Below are 19,355 nucleotides of genomic sequence, written 5' to 3'. Positions count from 1 at the left end.
TCTGACAGGGAATTAATAGTCAACATATTCACGTTTGAACCAATAGGAATTGTACAGGGAATAATTAGAACTACTGGAATCACCAGTGGTTGAATCAACCAATAGATTCTGTAAGAAACGGACATCATTGCAGTTGGAACTGAGATTGCTTATATTTGTGAAATGAACAAGGAAGTGTTTGGTTCATTTTGAAGATAAGTTTGTTTTATTAGTTGCATATTCATTACATGTTCAGTAGTAAGGAATGGTTGGGGACATACTGTGCAAAGTATGTAAATTTTTTTAACATGGCATATAACACAGCAAGAGTATCCAGCTCTTTGATATCACCTGGCCTCATTTTATATACATAATTACTATTTCATATTACGTACAGAAATTAACACTGTATCACTACTTATGCAGGGTAGTGGTACAGTGTACCTACACAATCTAGTATGAAATAATTGTAAAACAATTAAAGTAGAAACAAAGCAGATTCTGTCGTTGAATATTTATAGGCATTTAACATCTATTGAAAACCTACAAACCCTACATTATAACAGCTATCACCCATTCACCTACAAAAGATCCATCTTTAATCAATTTCTAAATGCCTATAAATATTCAACAACTGAATCTGCTTTGGGCTCAGAAATACAAATATTAACCAGCAGATTCTAAACAGAGGTTATCCCCTTGCTACAATAAACCAAATTAGGGTACAAGCTAAGGATAGGATACAATACTACACCAACCAACAATAGTAATATCAAAAAATACTTTATTTCTGTCCCATATTTTGAACAGTGGCACAAACAGCTTAACAGATTCTTTAAAGATACTGAATTTAAAATTGTGGCCAGGCCAATACAGAAATTTAAACACTATACTGAACAATTGCTGTCCTTTCCTCATTTGCAACACAGATTAATGACCTGGTAAACAACATTTCTTGGTGATTGCGTTTTCCTCTGAATATTCATGTTAATCAATATGCAGCCTCGGTTCGTGCTTCTCGTTCGGCAATGTCAGAATTAGCCTTTCATGCTGTTAACGATAAACACTTGTTTATTTAACGAGGCCAAAATTCTTAGTGTCCAGCGTAATTATACGTGACTATTAATTGCAGAAACAGTCTAAATTAAATTACACGAGAATTCTGTTAATGTTCACCGGCCATATCTGCTCATGTGCGAATAAAAATAATCCCTATTCAAGTTCCATGCTCTACCCCTGTTCGGTAATTTTCATGCCTGTGATCACAACATATGGTCGAAAAGCGTTGTCAGCTTCAAGGAAGGAAAATAGTTTTGCAATTTTTCTAATTGATTTTCTTATTTCTTAATTGCATTAAATTGTTTTTGAATTGCGTTATTGATTTTTAATTATTTGTTACTAATGTAAGATTCTTGATTTTTTTTGTTTTAATTTCTGGAGAGATCATACGGAAGTGTTCTATGTATTATATTGAGGTAAACTTATTTTACAAATATTGATATCAGTGTATCGAGCATTACAGCTCTGGTTCATATTGTCTTAAGTATGAAATGTAATATGAAGTGCATTTGATTGCATGGTGCTTTATTTCTATGCATTAATTAAAAATAGTAATAAATAAGAGTAACAAGTGTTTATCTGAGTGATTTTTATTTTTTTAAAGGGGTTTATTTGATCAATCTAAAAAAAACATGGGAAAAACTGCTGTTGGCTGCTCGAGCTATTGTGGCTATAGAGAATCCTGCTGATGTTTGTGTCATTTCAGCAAGGCCTTATGGGCAGCGTGCTGTTTTGAAGTTTGCTGCTGCTACTGGAGCTACTCCCATAGCTGGGCGATTTACGCCTGGCACATTCACCAACCAGATTCAAGCTGCATTTAGAGAACCACGTCTCTTGGTAGTTACTGATCCTAGAGTTGATCACCAGCCTTTGACAGAAGCATCTTATGTCAATATACCTGTCATTGCTTTTTGCAACACTGACTCTCCTTTGAGATATGTGGATATTGCTATTCCATGCAACAATAAAGTAAGCTGATTTGTTTATTCCATTCTTTGATAAAGAAATATTAATTAATAACCTGCTTACTTAGCTTCTGTACTGTTTTTTCTTTAAATTGTGTTATTCTCCATTAATTAAATATTATGTGTGTAAGCAGAGTTATAAAAATTAAGCAACAGAAAAAAAGTAAATAAAAAGTATATTTATCTAGTTCTACTGTAGATCATTCTAGAACAAAGGCAGTTCAAGAACAATACTACTTTGCACTGTTTGCAACTGAAATTTAAATCTGTGTGAAAATTAAAATTTTATTGCAGCTAAACTGAACAGTTCTGAGAGATAGCTGTGCTGCTAGTAGCATGTAAAGAAGAACTTAGGACAACAAAGTAGTATTTTGTTGTTGATTTGCATGCTTAACAAGATGATATATCTTAAGTTCTAGGAAAAAATTATATACAGTGGATTTTGGTTATTTGGGCCACCGGTTAATCGGGGCAGCCGTTTATTTGGGGCAAATCTTAAAAAACAGAAACCAATTGAGAAAATAGCCAGGGTTTACTTTGCTTAATTGGGGCAGGAGACTGCAGCACTGGAGATTACCCTCTGATTGTCTGACGGTACCTCAGTCGAAATTCTGGAGGTCACAACCATAAAACAATTAGCAGTCACCTGTTTATTGGGATAGTGAAATCTATCATAAACGGACAGTAAACTCTAAGTTACTGAATTTGCGATAATACTGACAGCTTGAATTCTGCGGGTTATTAAGGTGAAATCTGTTTACACTTCCATGAAATCTTCAATCACATAAAAAAAAAATTAATTTTCAGATCTTCTCTTCATTCGTATTTTTAAAGCTTTGTAACTTGTTACTCAATTCTCACTTGCGTGTATTGTGTTATTTGCAATTTGTGTGTGCCATGTTCTTTGTTATTGATTGCTTATCTTTTTACTGTTTTAAATTTTAACCCCCACCCACAAATGTCAACTAGTTTGTATGTACATATTACAGTACGTATTAATTATTCCAATTATCATGTATATTCTTCAGAGTTTCATGTATTTTTTAATGTTAAGGTAATAAAGGATAAATTTCTGCTTAATATATCTTTGCTTAGCTTGTGGATAATATTCCTCCTATTTTCACTAATTAGAATCGCTGTTTAATAGAATTAAAATTCAATTCACAAACGTGATCACAATGACCGGCACTTACTGCGCATTGTATAGCGAGCGGTACTTTACTATGTTGAGTTTGTCGTAATGTGATTTGATTGTACAGTGAACCAGTTGTAAAGGGGGGGGGGGGTACATTGTATTTTTAACAATTTATGTGAAACTTTGGATAATTGGGGCAGCCGCTTAATCGGGCCAAAATGCATTAGTCCCGATGTGTCCCAAATAACCGGAATGGACTGTATTTCTATTCAAACCAAGTATTAAAATTAAGAATTTTAAATCCAAGAAGTCCACTTTAAAACTTAATCCCGATTAAAATTGTTCCTGAATATGAGGTGTGGCCATTGAGAATGTAGCAATAAAATAAATATAATGAAATATTTAGTATTAGTAATGGTCTCATGGTGCAAGAAAGCCTATGGCTTATGCTGCACCAGCCAAAAAAATAAATAAAATAAAAAAAATAAATAAAAAATCCGAACAAAACAATGATAAAAACAAACAAAAAAAAATAATTAATAAAAAAAAGGAAATTAAACCTATCATCCTATGCGCTTCCCTTACCCGAAGGTACTATCCAGATGACTTTTGAATTTCCCCAAACTGTCGGCCACTACCACCCATGAAGGCAACTTATTCCAGTAATTTATAACTTGCTGGCTAAAATAAAACTTCCTGCAGTCCAATCTAAACATTTCCCCCCCGTAACTTGAATTTATGTCCCCTAGTTCTAGCATCATTTATAATCTTGAAAATTTTGTCCTCATTCATTTTACTGATGCCTCTCAGAGCCTTAAACACCTCAATCAAATCTCCTCTAAGGTGTCTAGTTTCCAAACTCTGCAGCCCACAAATTCGAAGTCTTTCTTCATAAGGACGCCCTTTTGCCGATCTCACCAGGCGAGTTACCCATCTTTGCACCCTTTCAAGAAGCTCTGTCTTTCTTTAGGTGCAGTCTCCATACTTGAACACAGTATCCCAAGTGTGGTCTAACATAAGCCTTATATAATGGGATTATCACATCCCTATCTCTACTTGCAAAAGTTCGATAGATATACCTTACAACTTATCTCCTTTAAAATAATTGCCTTGAACTTGAACACCTGTTCCAAGCATAGAAACATTTTTGGAAATACTGTATCTTCTATAAGCACTTTTAACACTGGTCTTTTTTCTAAATATCTTAAGTATATTTTTTGTCAGTTTAGGGGAGAGAGAAAAAGTCACAATGGGCTAGGTCTAGCAAACAGAGCAAGATGTGTGTGCTGGAGCATCCAACTTCCAAAAATTCAGAGACCTGAATCATTCTTCCATGATTCAGGTCTCTGAATTTTTTTTCCCCACATCCTTGTCAGAGCTTCAGTGTAGTGTGCTTGATTGACAGTCTGATTTGGTGGGACATTCAACTATAATAATTCCTTTAATATTGAAGAAAACAAGAATCATGTTTTTTTTTTTTGTCTGGGGAACTGTTTTGACTTCATTGCACAGACTCTTAGTTTCTGAGTTGTACTGGAACAGCCAACTTTCATGTGTGAGTAATTACACAAAGTCTGGGTCATCTTCAGTTTTCTTTCAAAACATCTTTACAAACTGAGTCTTTTCATTCAAAATTTTTTCCACCATCTTGGCACACACTTTTATCATGCCTAAATTTTAACTGAAAATTTGTCTGTTTCTTTGTCCATACTAAGTTCTGATGCATCCGTTCTAATGCTTAAACAGTCAGTCCTTACCCAGCATATTCACTTTCAATGGATACCAGATGTCCTGGTTTCATCATCTTCCACATTATCTCTTCCTTCTAAAAATCTTTTTTATGCCATTCATGCATGCAAACTGTTGGCATTGCATCTTCTCTATAAACTTGGGGTAACAACTCAACTTTCAGTTGAAGTTTTCTTCAGTTCTGTTAAAAATTTGAGGTTGATTCTTTTGTTTGCATTTTTACAGCAAACTGCAAAAACACAAGGTAATGAAAACTTGTTTCACTGTAAAGCAGATAAATGTTTGAATGCGACTTGGCAGACAACTAGGGAAAGGTATAAGGTCAACTGCCGACCGGGCTAGCCAAGTGGGTAAAGTACCTGCCCAGCAACCCAAAGGTCGCGGGTTCGATTCCTGCCTCAGGCTTGGATCAAAGTACTGCAAAAACCTTGGGAGGTGCAATATGGCCACAGAAGCCGATGCGCCAACAACTACCAAATCAAAAAAAAATAAAATAAATAAAGTCAACTGCCATTCCTTTGCTTCACATGTGGTGCTTTGTGTGTATGGAGTCTGCACACAGTCTCAATTATTTAATAGCCACATCTTGTATTACCAGAGTTTATCTTCCCCAGTTCTGCCTCTGATCTTGCATATTTTTAATCTGATTTAGTTAACAGTAAGGATTAAACTTTTATACTAACAGGAAGGAATTACTGAAATTTCAGTGGTCACTCTTGCAGCCACATAACCTGTTCAGTTAGCAATCAGTTGGTTATACTGAGTTTTGCAAGGTTACTTTTAGCACAAGGATAGGGTAGCAAAAAATTCATATTGATTGATTACTTGAAAGGGATTTCAAGAAGAGCCATCGTCCAATTCTGCTTATCATTAATACAATTTATTTATTGTAATTAATTTATAACAGTTGTCTTTATGAAAAGAACTGCAATATTGAATGTTGATCATTTTATTGTATAATTAAGCCTTTTTCCTTTTTGATAATCAAATCAAGATTGAAAAGGAGACTAGCTTTGACTGTGTTTGCTATTTAACAAAATCAAAATGCATCAAAGTTCAAGAACATATAGAGATATTATGTAATCACTTCCACTGCACATGTATAGAACACAATAAGGCAAAAGATTGATAGCAAAAACCAAAGCATTGATTACAATAAATGTGTTTTCTATGTATAAGTATAGATCTGATCGGGGCTTCATAAAAGTCATAACATTAAATGGGCAACATCCGTTATAACAATAGGTGGTGTGCACTGTATTAATTTTTATAATATTAATTAATTATTACTCTCTCCCTTCTAATTACATACTGTACAGTGTCTAATCTTTTAGTAAAAAGAACTGGCATATGTATCTGAACACAGCTATGAAAAAAAAGTTGTGATTTACATTTTCATTCAATATTTAAGAGTGCAATTGGCCAACAGTACCTTAAAAGGTACATATATCATTCAAAAAAGTGAAACACTGAAAACTGGCTTATCTCTTACCTCAAATTTTCCAGATAAACTGGAACCTACCTACGGTACACCCTAAAAATGATCTATGTCTGACCCCCCACACATCCAATACATTAAAGAAATTGAAGATGTTATAATAGTTGTAGGAAAACATCCCCATGAACTACTAAAGCAGTGGGAAATGGTTCGTGTGGTTGGGCTAGAAGCCTTAATTTTTATTCTTTTTTTAGGGATAAAAGTAATCTTGTCTAGTTAAAAAAATCTCTTATTTGATCCTGTTTTTTTTCCCCCCCTCGCAGTGTTTTATTATTTTTTTAATGGAATATCACCAGGGAGAGTGATATTCCATTTAAGATTTTTTAGTGATTGCTTGGTAACTTTGTTGTGTCAAGTTTCTCATTTCCAAATTTTGATCAGAAATCAGGATAAAAGAATAAAATGAATGCAGTTAATAAAAGTAAGTTAATCACTAAGAAAAATTTATCAAAAAGTAGATGGCTGCATTTCCAATGCATTCCTCCTTTATCCATGCTTGAATTTTGACATGTTTAGTTACATATATTCCCAAAAAACTAGCAACCCCAAGGTTGCTGGATTTTGTACTTGATGCCAGTATAAAAAAAAAAGGTTTACTTTTTCTGATTTACCACCACAAAAACATGCCTAATTTTGATTGTAATCAGCTTTCTATAAACATAAGTGACTACAGTCAATTAAAAATTGAGTAGGAACATCTAAAACCATGTCTTGATTATGATGCTTATCTTTAGTCTTCTGTCTGCGTTTTCTGAAAATTAACTATTTTTACCCTACTCTCCTTCCTCTGTAGGGTAACCACTCCATTGGTTTAACATGGTGGATGTTAGCTCGTGAAGTATTGCGAATACGTGGTACTATCAGTCGAGAAATTAAATGGGATGTCATGGTTGATTTATATTTTTATAGAGATCCAGAAGAGGTAAGTGTATTATTTGCAAGTTTTACTTCTTCAAAAAAGAAAGTGCAATTAAAATAAAGCAGGCAAATATATATGTGAAGGGTTTTTTTTTTACATAGAGGGTTTAGTATCAATGTTAACTACAAAATTGCATTTTCTTTTTGGGATAACTTTATACAAATAACAATGCATATCATGTCATAGAACTGTATCTCTCTAGTACTTTACAAGTTAACTTAGGCTGCAAGTACATTTCTGGTAAACCAAGAAGATATCAAATCAATTTTTTTACTTAATTACAAAAACTAACTACAAAATTATTTTGTATTTGATGTTTTGACACAAAACCCTTGATATGGTTAAATATTTAGACCAAAGTAACAACTTTGGTTGAAATATGAGAAAGATGTACAATGTGAATGTAACAAAGTGGGCTCCCCACAAGAATATTTTATTGAGAGAATACAAAGGTTGTGGATAATTGTTATTTAGATATTTTAACACAAACAGCTGAGGCTATAATGTACCTATGAGCAGAGCATAATCTTTGCAAAAAAAAAAAAAAAAAAAAAAGTTCAGTGCCCCACCCACCCAATGGCAATCTGAAACAAAATATATTAGGACTTAGTATACTCTAGTGCTATAGGTTACCTTTTGTGGGGGCTGAAGGTTGCGAAGACAGAAGAAGATACTGGGTGTTGAATGCTAATTTCTGTAGACCAGGGGTGGACAACAAGTCGATCACGACAAATTTTAAATATATATAAAAAAGATCCCCAGGGGCTCACATTTGGTGAGTAAGTGCTTGGCACAACCAGGGTCCTGAGCTGGATCTCTCTATCTCTCTCGGAATGTCAGATGACACATGTCGACAATGCCACCTGGCCTCAGAAATGATCTAACACATCACCACAGGGTGCAAGGTGATCACCCAGACTTAGTACACTCATAGACATGATCAGGTAGCCAGGATAATACGTCAGAAGCTAGCGAGGAAATACCAGTTGACCAAAAAAAAAAAAAAAGTACCATACTAAAAGTATGAATCCCAGGCAGTACTAGAGACCCAAACTCACAAGCTGTACTGGGACCGTGCCATAATAACACATAAGACCATCCTGCACAACAGACTGGACATAACCTTTGTGGACAGGATGGAAAAGGCTACCTACCTGATTGATATAGCAGTGCCCAACACTAGCAATGTCCAGAAAACCCATGAGGAAAAAATTAGGAAGTACACAAACCTGAGACATGAGGTAAAGGGAATGTGGCATATGCAAGTATCGACCATCCCGATCATCGTGTCAACCACTGGTATGGCGCCAAAGACTACATAGCAGCAGAGGTCTCTCAGAGAACACCTACAATGAACTCCAGAAAGTTGCAATCCTGAACACCTGTAGGATAATGAGATTTCCTCTACCAACAGTAACACCAGACATTACAACCACCCAGTGTACTTGGTAGCAGTACCCGTCACAGAGTGGAATCCCACAATCAGGGAGAAATAATATAAGGGCAATAAATAGATTAGTCAAAATCTAAATATTATTATGTGCCCACTGCATGCACTTAAGATCCGTTGAAAGACATGACTACTCTTGTTGCCTTGCAGCCGCCGCTGGGCTTATCTAGTGAAAATTCACGCAGTTATGTTATGGAGAGGGTGTGTAGGTGTCAAATTATTATTTAGCTTACTCAATATTAATAACTGGACAGTATTTATACATTAATTTGATTTAAGTTGAATACTATGAAAAAGAGTAAAACGTATAATTTTCATCGAGTGGGAAAAATACTTCTTTGTAACAATAAAAGAAAAATGTTGTTTGATTTGCAATGCTTCCGTGGCTATACCTAAAAAGGAAATTCAGAAAGGCACTTCAATGCACTCCATGGTAAATACCAATCTGATTTTCTGTCTAATAGAGACCTTAGAAAAAATTAAAATAACTTAAATCCAGATCATTTGCACAACAAAACTTCTTTGTGACAATCTAAAGATTAGAAATTGTCTTTAGATTTACAATCTAAAGCAGTAACTGTAGCATCATTTAAAGTGAGTCACCTTGCAAAAAAAAAAAAAAATGCATACCATTTTCTGATGGTTTGCATTTTTTTTTTATCCCTTCAAAGGAGACTTTTCAAAATGCAACTCTATGAAAATGTACCAGATCTGATTTTACCCACAGATGTAATTCATCAAAGACTCATTTTTAGAAATAAGATTCTTTAGGTCCAGATGGAGCTAAAGCAATGACGGGGCATCTTACCGGATTCATTGCATTGTGCCAAAAGGATGATGAATTCCCAGATTTCAGTTTCTGCTGTATCATCCACCAACAAGGGTTAACAAGCAAAATATTAAATACTAAAAGTGATATGGACATAACTTTCAAAATCGTGAATTCCATCAGAGGACAATCTCTTCAAAGGAGACTTTTCAAAATGCAACTATGAAAATGAACCAGATCTGATTTTACCCACATGTGAGGTGGCTGAGTCTGAGTAAGTCTTTACAGAGATTTCGAAATTTGCTGAATGAAATTAAAAAATTTGTTGATCAAACGTTTTTGGGGAGATGATTGTCAGCAGCTACAAGATATGGAGTGGTTGTGTGATCTGGCTTTTGTGGCAGATTTTACCAGTAAATTAGGTGATCTGAATTTGGAATTACAAGGAAAAAATAAAAATGTGGGTGACACGATTCGTAGTATTTCTGCATATAAATATCAATTTTTGGCAATGGCTAAGGATCTAAAAGAAAAAAAAAATTCTATCACTTTGCAAATATTCAAGATCATTTGCAAAATTATCCTGTTTTTGAATTTAATAGTGAGAAATGTTTCTGAAATTGAAAAAGTTGTGGACGATTTTGAAACCAGATTCAGTGATTTTAAAACAATTGAAGACATTATTCAAGACATCTCTTATCCATTTAATGTTGACATAGATACGAAACAAATTACGGGGGGGGGACGCTGAGATTTTTCACATGGAGAAAACAATATTACTTGAAAATGAAATTACATTGTGAAATGATATCTTCCTAAAAGCCAGATCATCAGAAAAAGAGACTTAAAAATATGTTTGCCAAGAAAAGTACTCATGTAAAAAAATGCAATAAACTTTTAAATTCCTGTTTTGGTTCCACATATGTGAATCTGCCTTTTCGTATTTGAAACAAATGAAGAATCACTACTTTTATGGACTTGCATACAGAAGATTCTTTACGGTTGGCCTTATCACAGTACAAAGGGTACTAGGAAAGTTTTGCAATATGACGCAACAATGAATCACAGGAAGCTGCATGTTGAGACATGTTCATACGTGCATAGTATCCGCCGCACCAAGTCGATGGGCTCAGTTATTCATTAGTAGTGAGAGTGTAAAGTGCTTGCGATGGCATCGTGGTCACGAAATGAGATAAGGACAGTTTTGCGGTATAATTTCGTGCGTGGTTTAACCATAGACCAGTGCTTAGAAGAAATGACTCTTGCACTAGATGATGATTGTCCACATCGTACAACGATATTCAGGTGGTATAGAGAATTCCAAAGGGGAAATTTCACTCTGGAGGATTCTGAGAGGCCGGGAAGGCCACGAACGTCAGTTACGGAGGAAAACGTTACTGCTGTGAGGAAAATGCTTGACGAAAACAGGCGAGTGACCTACCAACAGATAGAGGATACTTTGGGCCTAAATGCACCAGCAATTCGTTCGATTCTGCAAGATCATTTGCACGTGAAGAAACTTTGTTCTCTCTGGGTGCCGCATCAACTGACTGAAGAGCAGATGACACGACGTGTGACTTGGTGCCGGGAGATGTTAAAAAAGTTTGATAAGGGACAATCTCGGTCTGTGAACAACATCGTGACAGGTGACGAGACTTGGCTGTACTATTACGATCTGCGGACCAAGGCTCAAAACAAAGTTTGGGTCTTTGATGATGACGACACACCCGTAATTGTCAGAAAATCCTGATCTATAAAGAAGAAAATGATAGCTGTATTTTTCAAATCGAGTGGAATTGTGGAAAGTGTCGTTTTGGACACGCAGAAGACAGTCACAGCTAAGTGGTATACTGAACAATGCCTGCCTAAAGTCATTGGATCTATGAAGAACCTGCGGCCAAAGTCAAGAATGGACACCTGGTACCTCCATCACGAAAATGCTCCAGCTCACCGCGCCAAAGTCTGCACCGAATATTTGACCACGACAGGACTGAAACTTCTTGAGCACCCTCCCTACAGTCGAGATCTTGCTCCCTGCGACTTTGCACTGTTCCCGCATGTGAAAATGAAGCTAAAAGGGAGGCGGTTTTCCGGTGATGAGGACCTTCTACGGGCTTGGGACAACGAGTGTGCTTTACTCCCTAGTGAAACTTGGCAGAACTGGTTTAAAGATTGGTTTCGGAGGATGGAGAGGTGTATTGAATATAGAGGAAATTACTTTGAAAAAATTAAATAAACAAAGCTGTATTGCAAAACTTTCCTAGTACCCTTTGTATATCCCTGATTTTGGAAGCTTGGCAGATGACAGGAACACAAACTTCACATAAATTAAAATACATGAATTTAAAATAATTCTGAATTGTATTTAATTTTAAAATTTATAAACAACATTTTTCAATGTGTTGATTAACTTTTTTTAACCATGTGCAATGAAATGCTTGAGATGGTAGATTGTGGCACATTTTGAAGGAAAAAAAAAATGTAGATCGCATCACAAATTAAGTTGGCCACCCCTGCTGTAGACCATAACATGAAATTACATACAAGGATAACTCTGTTATCTGCCTTATTATAATTATAAATGATAGCTGTATTTTTCAAATCGAGTGGAATTGTGGAAAGTGTCGTTTTGGACACGCAGAAGACAGTCACAGCTAAGTGGTATACTGAACAATGCCTGCCTAAAGTCATTGGATCTATGAAGAACCTGCGGCCAAAGTCAAGAATGGACACAAAGTCAAGAATGGACACCTGTTATGGAATTACATACAAGGATAACTCTGTTATCTGCCTTATTAATAAACAGCCTAATTTAAGATTTTTTCCTTAATATATAACTCCTCCATTTTGAAGAAATATCTGGGGAGAAAAAAAAAAAAAAAAAAGTCTGTTCTGCTCTCTGAAAAAAACCATCATGGCTTTCTTGAGATAGTCATCACTTGGGGGATGGGGAAATTAGTGACCACACAATGGATGGGTGGCTCCATACTTGGCAGCATTATTAATAAGGATTTCAAAATGGTCAGGTTATTCGGATGCATTCTCTAGTTTTCTGGCCCCGGGTGCCAAGTGAATTCAAGGTCAAGCGATATTTCTGCGATCCATATAGAGTGATCTTCAAAAGCAAATAAAGTTATTTCTAAGTTTATACTTTTTCTTAGCAATCTTATTTTTCAATCCGTTCTATACTTGAAAAGCCACAAATTAGAACACAAAGAAAAAACCCACCTTTATTTATCAATATATTTCTAGTTCACTAATCAACTAACACTGCTTGGCCTCCTAGTGGCACTGCTCCTGTCTCCCTGTGGCAGGGCCTGAAACCTTGGCAAATAAGTCCTCTTGCCAGGAGCAAACATGGCAAATACAGACCATGTAGAAAATGAAAACCTAAAGAGACAGAAGACTGACTGGATGGAGCACCCCTGCCCATCTTTCTTAATTTTCAACTCTTTAAGTAGTCAGCCTATGAGTAAATTGTCTCCTTTGTCATCCAAAAACATCTGGAGGGTATTGCAGGATCTCCCAAGACGGTGAAGAGACTGCAATCAGGAGACCTTTTAATAGAAACCATGAATCAAAGACATTCTGAAAAGCTTTTACAACTAACAAGCTTTGCTGGAATTCCTGTAAAAATATCTCCTCTTCCAACCCTAAATTCATCTAAGGGTGTCATATCTAGTTGGGATTTAAGCAATCAGCGGAATCGTGGAAGACCCTTAAAGACTTGAGAAAACAGAACAAACACAATGCTGGTTTGCAATTAATACCTTTGAAAGACTGGACAGAGTACTATTGAAGGACTTTTAAAAGAAGACTGCGAAGAGTTCAAGATGGAGGATTTTGGTGTAGAAGACTCGGGCTTAAAAGTTTCTGTTAGGGAAGTGGAACTCCTGCTAAAGGAAGGAATGGCAAATCACCTGGACCTGGAGGAGTTTACATGGAACTTCTGAAATATGGAGGAAGAGGAGTGGCTGTTCTGATACAAAAACTGTTAAATAGTATACTGAGAGGAGAAGAAATACCGAAAGAAATGATAACAGGATATATTACATCAATTTATAAGAAGGGCGATTGGAAAAGCTGTTCAAATTACAAAAGGAACATGCATCCTGAACCCGCTGTTAAAGATCCTTGGAAAATGGACCAGGAACCATTTAGAAGCCTGAATCGAAGTATCAGAAGAACAAGGTGGTTTTTCAGCTGGGAGGTCATGTATAGATCATATCTCAACAGTACGACAGATTCTTGAAAAATGCCAATCAAAAGGAAAACTATGATTTTCATTGACCTTGAAAAGGCATATGACAGTGTTCCAAGAAAACTCTTATGGGAAGCACTGAAAAAGGCAAATATTGATGGACAACTGATTAACATTATTAAGGCAATTCACAGGAATAATAGATGCAGAATTAAAGTGGGATCAGCTTTGTCACCTGAATTTTTGTCACTTCAAAAGGCTTATTACAAGGTTGTTGCATGTCACCAACACTTTTCAAAATTTATATTGACATCTGCCTAAGATCCTGGTCAAAAAAAAAATTTAATAAAATAGGATTGCCAATTAATAAGAACACCTATATTCACAGTTTACTTTTTGCAGATGATCAGGTGGTGATAACACAAGACTTAGAAGATGCAAAGTATGCATGTCATCAATTGTTTGAGGAATATAAACAATGGGGTCTAAAAATCAATTTTAGCAAGACTGAAAATGTTGTCTTCAGGGCCAGGACACGTTCTGAATATTGCAGGTTTTAAAATCAAACAAGTCAATAAATTCAAATATTTGGGATCAATCTTACAAAGTGATGGATCATCCCAAGCAGAGATCAATAAGAGAATTACAGACAGCAGAAAGGCTATCAGCACGTTAAACTCTTGTTCTGTGGAGCAAAAATATCCTAAATAAAACAAAGAAACTTGTATTTCAAACAATTGTACAAAGTCTTCTATTGTATGGAGTGGAAACCTGGACATTGAATAGGCAAGCGAAAAAAATTGCTGTCCACAGAAATGGATTTTTGGAGACGCTCAGCAGGAACTTCTAGAAGAGACAGAAAATGGAATGAAGACATAAGGGAAAAAATGGAAGTGAAAAAGACTATTATTGACACCATCAAAGAAAAGTGTCTAACATGGTATGGACATATAAAACGGATGCAAGAAAACATATCAAAGGCTATCCTGGAATGGATACCTCCTGGAAGAAGGAGAAGAGGAAGACATGGATGGATGGAGTACGGGAGTGCATGACAGCCCGAGGCTTAACCGAACAAGACACCTTGAACTGCACTTTATGGCGGGAAAAAAAAAATTCCTAGCAAGAAATAACTTGTAGGCTGAGGAAACCCATTGTAAATGGAAATACTCCTTGAAAATTTATTAAATGTCACCGAGGAGGAAATAACCCAAGAACTGCAGGGACAGAATGTAATACAAGCAAAAAGAACGATTAAAAAAGATGATCAACTGGCACCTACCAGAAATATCATTCTCACCTTCAATACGCCCAACTTGTCCTCCGCTGTAAAAGCAGGTTATTTATTTTTTCACATTTGCCCCTACATTCCCAACCCTTTAAGATGCTATAAATGCCAAAAGTATGGCCATTCTCAAACTGTATGTAGAGGAATTCCTATCTGCCTCAACTGTGGATCCTCAGACCACATAATAAATGACTGCACAGCTACAAAAATGACCTGTCCAAATTGCAAAGGTGACCATCCTGCATATTCCAAGACATGTGAAAAGTGGATAACAGGGAGGAAAAAAAAAAAAAGTAAAATACAGTGGTACCTTGGATTGAGAGTGTTTTGCATGATGAGCAAAAATTTTTAACTTGATAAACGAGTGAGGTCTTGCAATACGAGTACAGTCAGTCCTCATAACGTGTTTACACTACATGAATTTGATCATACACAATTTACAAATACGGGAACGATATCTTATATAACACGAACTGAATTCGCTTATGCATGATTCGCCTTTGTGTTTACAAGAAATGGCAGTTGAACGCAGAATCACCTCCAACCGAATGCAACACGATAGGAATGAAGAGAAGATTCTGAAAATGTATTTATGTTTTTTATATCAGTGAAGGGGAAACACATTTCACCATAATAACGTAAAAACCAACACAATTCCAGCTATCAGTATAATTGCAAATGCAATTAGATAGAGTTTACTACCAGTTTATAACAGATTCCACTAGCAGGAACAGAACTGGAAATTGTTTTATGGTAGTAACCCCTAGAAATGTGCTTTAGTAAAATGTGAGGTGTTAATAGTGTATCTCTGCCTTTATGATGTTGTTTATTCAGTTGCTACACGCATGCCTCCTCATTTTGTAATAGTGAGAGCGATGAATGTTTAACAACAATGCAATGTCATATTTCCGTGAAATCCTCAAAAGGAGGCAAAAGCAAGCGTCATTGGATAGGTTCCTTGTTAAAGTCGCACAAAAAGAAAAAGTCAACAGATAGCAGTGATTCTGTTAGTGACAGTTGTCCTACCCAATAATTAATAAATTCAATTGCTTTATGTATATTAAATTTAAATATATAAAAATGTATGTATGTATTTTATATTAGTCATTTTTACAGTATATGAATATTTTTGAGTTTTGGAACAAATCATCTGGATTTCCATTATTTCTTATGGGGAAATTTGCTTTGATATACGAGTGCTTTGGATTACGAGCACGTTTCCGGAACGAATTATGCTCGCAAACCAAGATACCACTGTACAAGATTGAGAACAAAGTCAGCTATCAGGAAGCCAGAAAACTAGTTTCACCAACTTTAAACCAAAACATTACCTATGCAAATGCTGTAAAAAAATATCAGTCTCCATTCAAACTGATGTCACAGTCCTAACTACTAAATCAATTTCTGATTGGGCTAGAAATGTCCTCGCTGATCTACAACCAAGTGTACGCAAGCAACAATCCAAGACTTCAGACCAGGCAAATAATACTCCTTTAACAATTCCAGCAGCACCAGTTCCTCCAGTGATTGCTACCTCATCTTGTCTTACAAACTCAAATGCTATGAAAAATATTCAGAACACAACCATGGACACAGATGGCACACCTATACAGGAAGATCCAATTTTAGAAATCCATGCCGAAGAAGAATGGACACTGGGCAAAAAAAAAAAAGACAAACAGAAATTGGAACGTCAAACCACCTTCAAAAAGCAGTCAGAACCATCACCAACTAAAAACAAATAATGCCTTGTATTTTACAATGGAACTGCAGAGGCTTTTGTTGCAACACAGATGATATCCAAGATTTAATTAGCCGGTAGTCTCCAGTTGCCCTTTGTCTTCAGGAAATGTACCTAACCTCGCAAATTTCTCCTTCGATAAAGGACTATTGCCTTTAATCAAAGAGACTGAAATACAGCTAATGCCATCCATAATGGTGTAGTGGAGAACACTTCCCAGACAGACATGCACCAGAGCACTGTCTGTTTGCACGTTCGCATCAAAATTTGTGCGATTATGGGTCATTTAGTGGTAACAGGAGTAGTGCGGGCAGACCACGTTCGACGCAAACATCCGCCATGGAAAAAAGCCGTCCAGAATAATCCTACTACCAGCACACATGCCGTTGCCTCTGCCTTAGAAGTGTCTCGTTACAGTGTACAGTATGTCTGGCACAATGATTCCTTACACCCCTTTCATCTCCAAAGGGTTCAGTTACTGCTCCTACAAATCATCCTGCACATGTGGCTTTTGCACAGTGGTTTCTCCAAGAAAGTGTTCAAGACTTGAATTTTCCAGCCTATGTTTTGTTCACGGATGAGGCTTATTTCACTCGGGAAGGCTTATTCAATCAGCACGATGGCTCATGTGTAGGCTCACGACAACCTACATGGTGTGGGCCCCATGCGGCACAACATTGCTTCGCAATAAATGTGTGGGCAGGTATGGTCGGTGACTGCTTAGTCGGCCCATACCTGTTACCATCCTGCATGAACTCTACTAAATATCAGATCTTTCTTGAACAAGTTCTACCAGGGTTACTTGACGATGTTCCAGCAAATGTGAGACGCAAAGTTTGGTTTCAACATGATGGGGCGCCTGCCCATTATAGAAGGTGTGACCATTTGAACAGGCGTTTTGGGCATCGATAGATTGGCCGTGGTGGACCCGTTGCCTGGCCCCCATGCTCACCTGATTTATCGATCCTTGATTTCTTTCTGTGGGGGGCCCTCAAATCTATCGTGTATGAATTGCCTGTGGAGACTGAAATGGATCTCGTGGCGAGATTCGTCTGCACTGCTGCTACCGTCAAAGAAACTCCAGGTGTGTTCGACCATGTCTGCCAATCCATGTTGCATCGCGTCTCGTGGTGGAACCTTTGAGCATCTGTTGTAGCATCATGAAATGCATCCATCTCATACTCCATTGTTAATATTATGTCAAATAAATGTTTGCCACTAATTACTGTCTTGTGTCATTTCTTCTTCTTGTGCCTCTTCTACTACTTTCCACGTGACGTTTCCGGTTATGGGTTCCTATGCAATTCACATTCCTTTTAGATGTTACCTACCTTCCCTAAATGTTTGTACCAATATTTTTGAGACCCCCTGTATATTCAGTTCAAGTTAGTTTTTTTTTTTTCCCCCTCCTAGACTGAAAAGGAAGAACAAGTAACTCAAACACAGCAAGAAAGAACAGTGAGAGAGCCACAAGAATTTCAATCAGAGCAATGGAACACTGCTGAACCTGCAATAATGCAACCAGAAGTTACTGATGTAAGTATACTTAATTTTTTTTTCCCTCAATAGAATAAGCCTATTGGAAGGAGTAGTTCTTAGACTTTGTTATCATTATATTGCCATATGTCTGTTCTTTTGGCTATGTTTCAAAGGAAAAAAAACTACAACTATCAAGATACCTCAACATTAGAAATTTAAACAAAAAGGAGTGGCATTAGCAGATAAAACTGAAGCCCTATGGGTACAGGGAAGCTATAGCCAAACAATTTATTTTTAGAGGTAAGGCAGTACAAGGAATTAATAGCTTTAAGAAAGAGTTCATGGTGGTTTTAATTGATTGGATGACATTATCCAATACCGTTATGGGCAAAATTTAAGATGGAAAGTTAGACAAGGTGAAGAGAAATTAAAAATGAACACACACAGCAGTTATTTATACCTCTAGATGTTTTAGGAAGATTTAATATGAAAATAAACCTTGGCAATAATGGTAAAGGCAACCAGAATTGTTTGAAGCTATGTTGGCTTTCAACATAGCTTCAAACATAGCTTCTTTAGTGGTTTGTCCTGAGAAGTTCTGTGATTTGCTATGTTTCAACTCAGTACACATATGGGATTCCTCTTGCTCAGATTACACACTTGAGAGGGGGCATAAATTCAAATTGGAAAAGACAATTGTATAATAGATGTGCAGAAATTGGTGTTTAGCCAGCAAGTGGTTGATTGCTGGAACAAACTTCCATCTATCATGGAAGATTAAATTGAAAAACTAGACAAACTTTTGGAGTGAATGGGAAGGGTTTTTTTTTTTTTTTTTGCAATGATGTATAAGCATGCTTTCTTGCATTATATGCCACTACTAATGCTAATATCTTGGAAAAGGTGCCATGCCTTTATAACACTTAATATGGGGAAGAGGTTGAAAAGTTCAGGCCTGAGTATGAAAGGGTACAGTGTTAAAATTCTTTACTTAGTAATCCACCAAGTTTCATGCAGTTTCAATAATTTTTATTTTATTTATTTTTATTTTTTTAATTAATTTATTTGTGCTCTGAAGTCAAAGTTGGGTGAATGAGGGAAGATGGACAAAAATTAGTCTCTG

General features: G+C 36.3%; 1 protein-coding gene across 1 annotated transcript in view; it reads left to right on the top strand.

Moving 5' to 3' along the window:
• LOC150076932 (small ribosomal subunit protein uS2-like) overlaps positions 1 to 19,355 on the top strand; it is a 31,205-nt gene that overhangs the window by 8,575 nt on the left and 3,275 nt on the right. Inside the window, exons 3-5 of the mRNA XM_090385640.1 lie at positions 1,643 to 2,007; positions 7,179 to 7,307; positions 18,167 to 18,289. Of these exons, the coding sequence (XP_090241766.1) occupies positions 1,643 to 2,007; positions 7,179 to 7,307; positions 18,167 to 18,289 (617 nt within the window). The remainder of the gene's footprint in view (positions 1 to 1,642; positions 2,008 to 7,178; positions 7,308 to 18,166; positions 18,290 to 19,355) is intronic.

The sequence above is a fragment of the Mastigoproctus giganteus genome, chromosome 12, assembly GCF_048544385.1.
Source record: "Mastigoproctus giganteus isolate SK-2022 chromosome 12, ASM4854438v1, whole genome shotgun sequence".
Classification (NCBI taxonomy): Eukaryota; Metazoa; Arthropoda; class Arachnida; order Uropygi; family Thelyphonidae; genus Mastigoproctus; species Mastigoproctus giganteus.
Note: the sequence above shows the minus strand (reverse complement) of the source record. Positions and strands in the feature narration are given on the sequence as shown.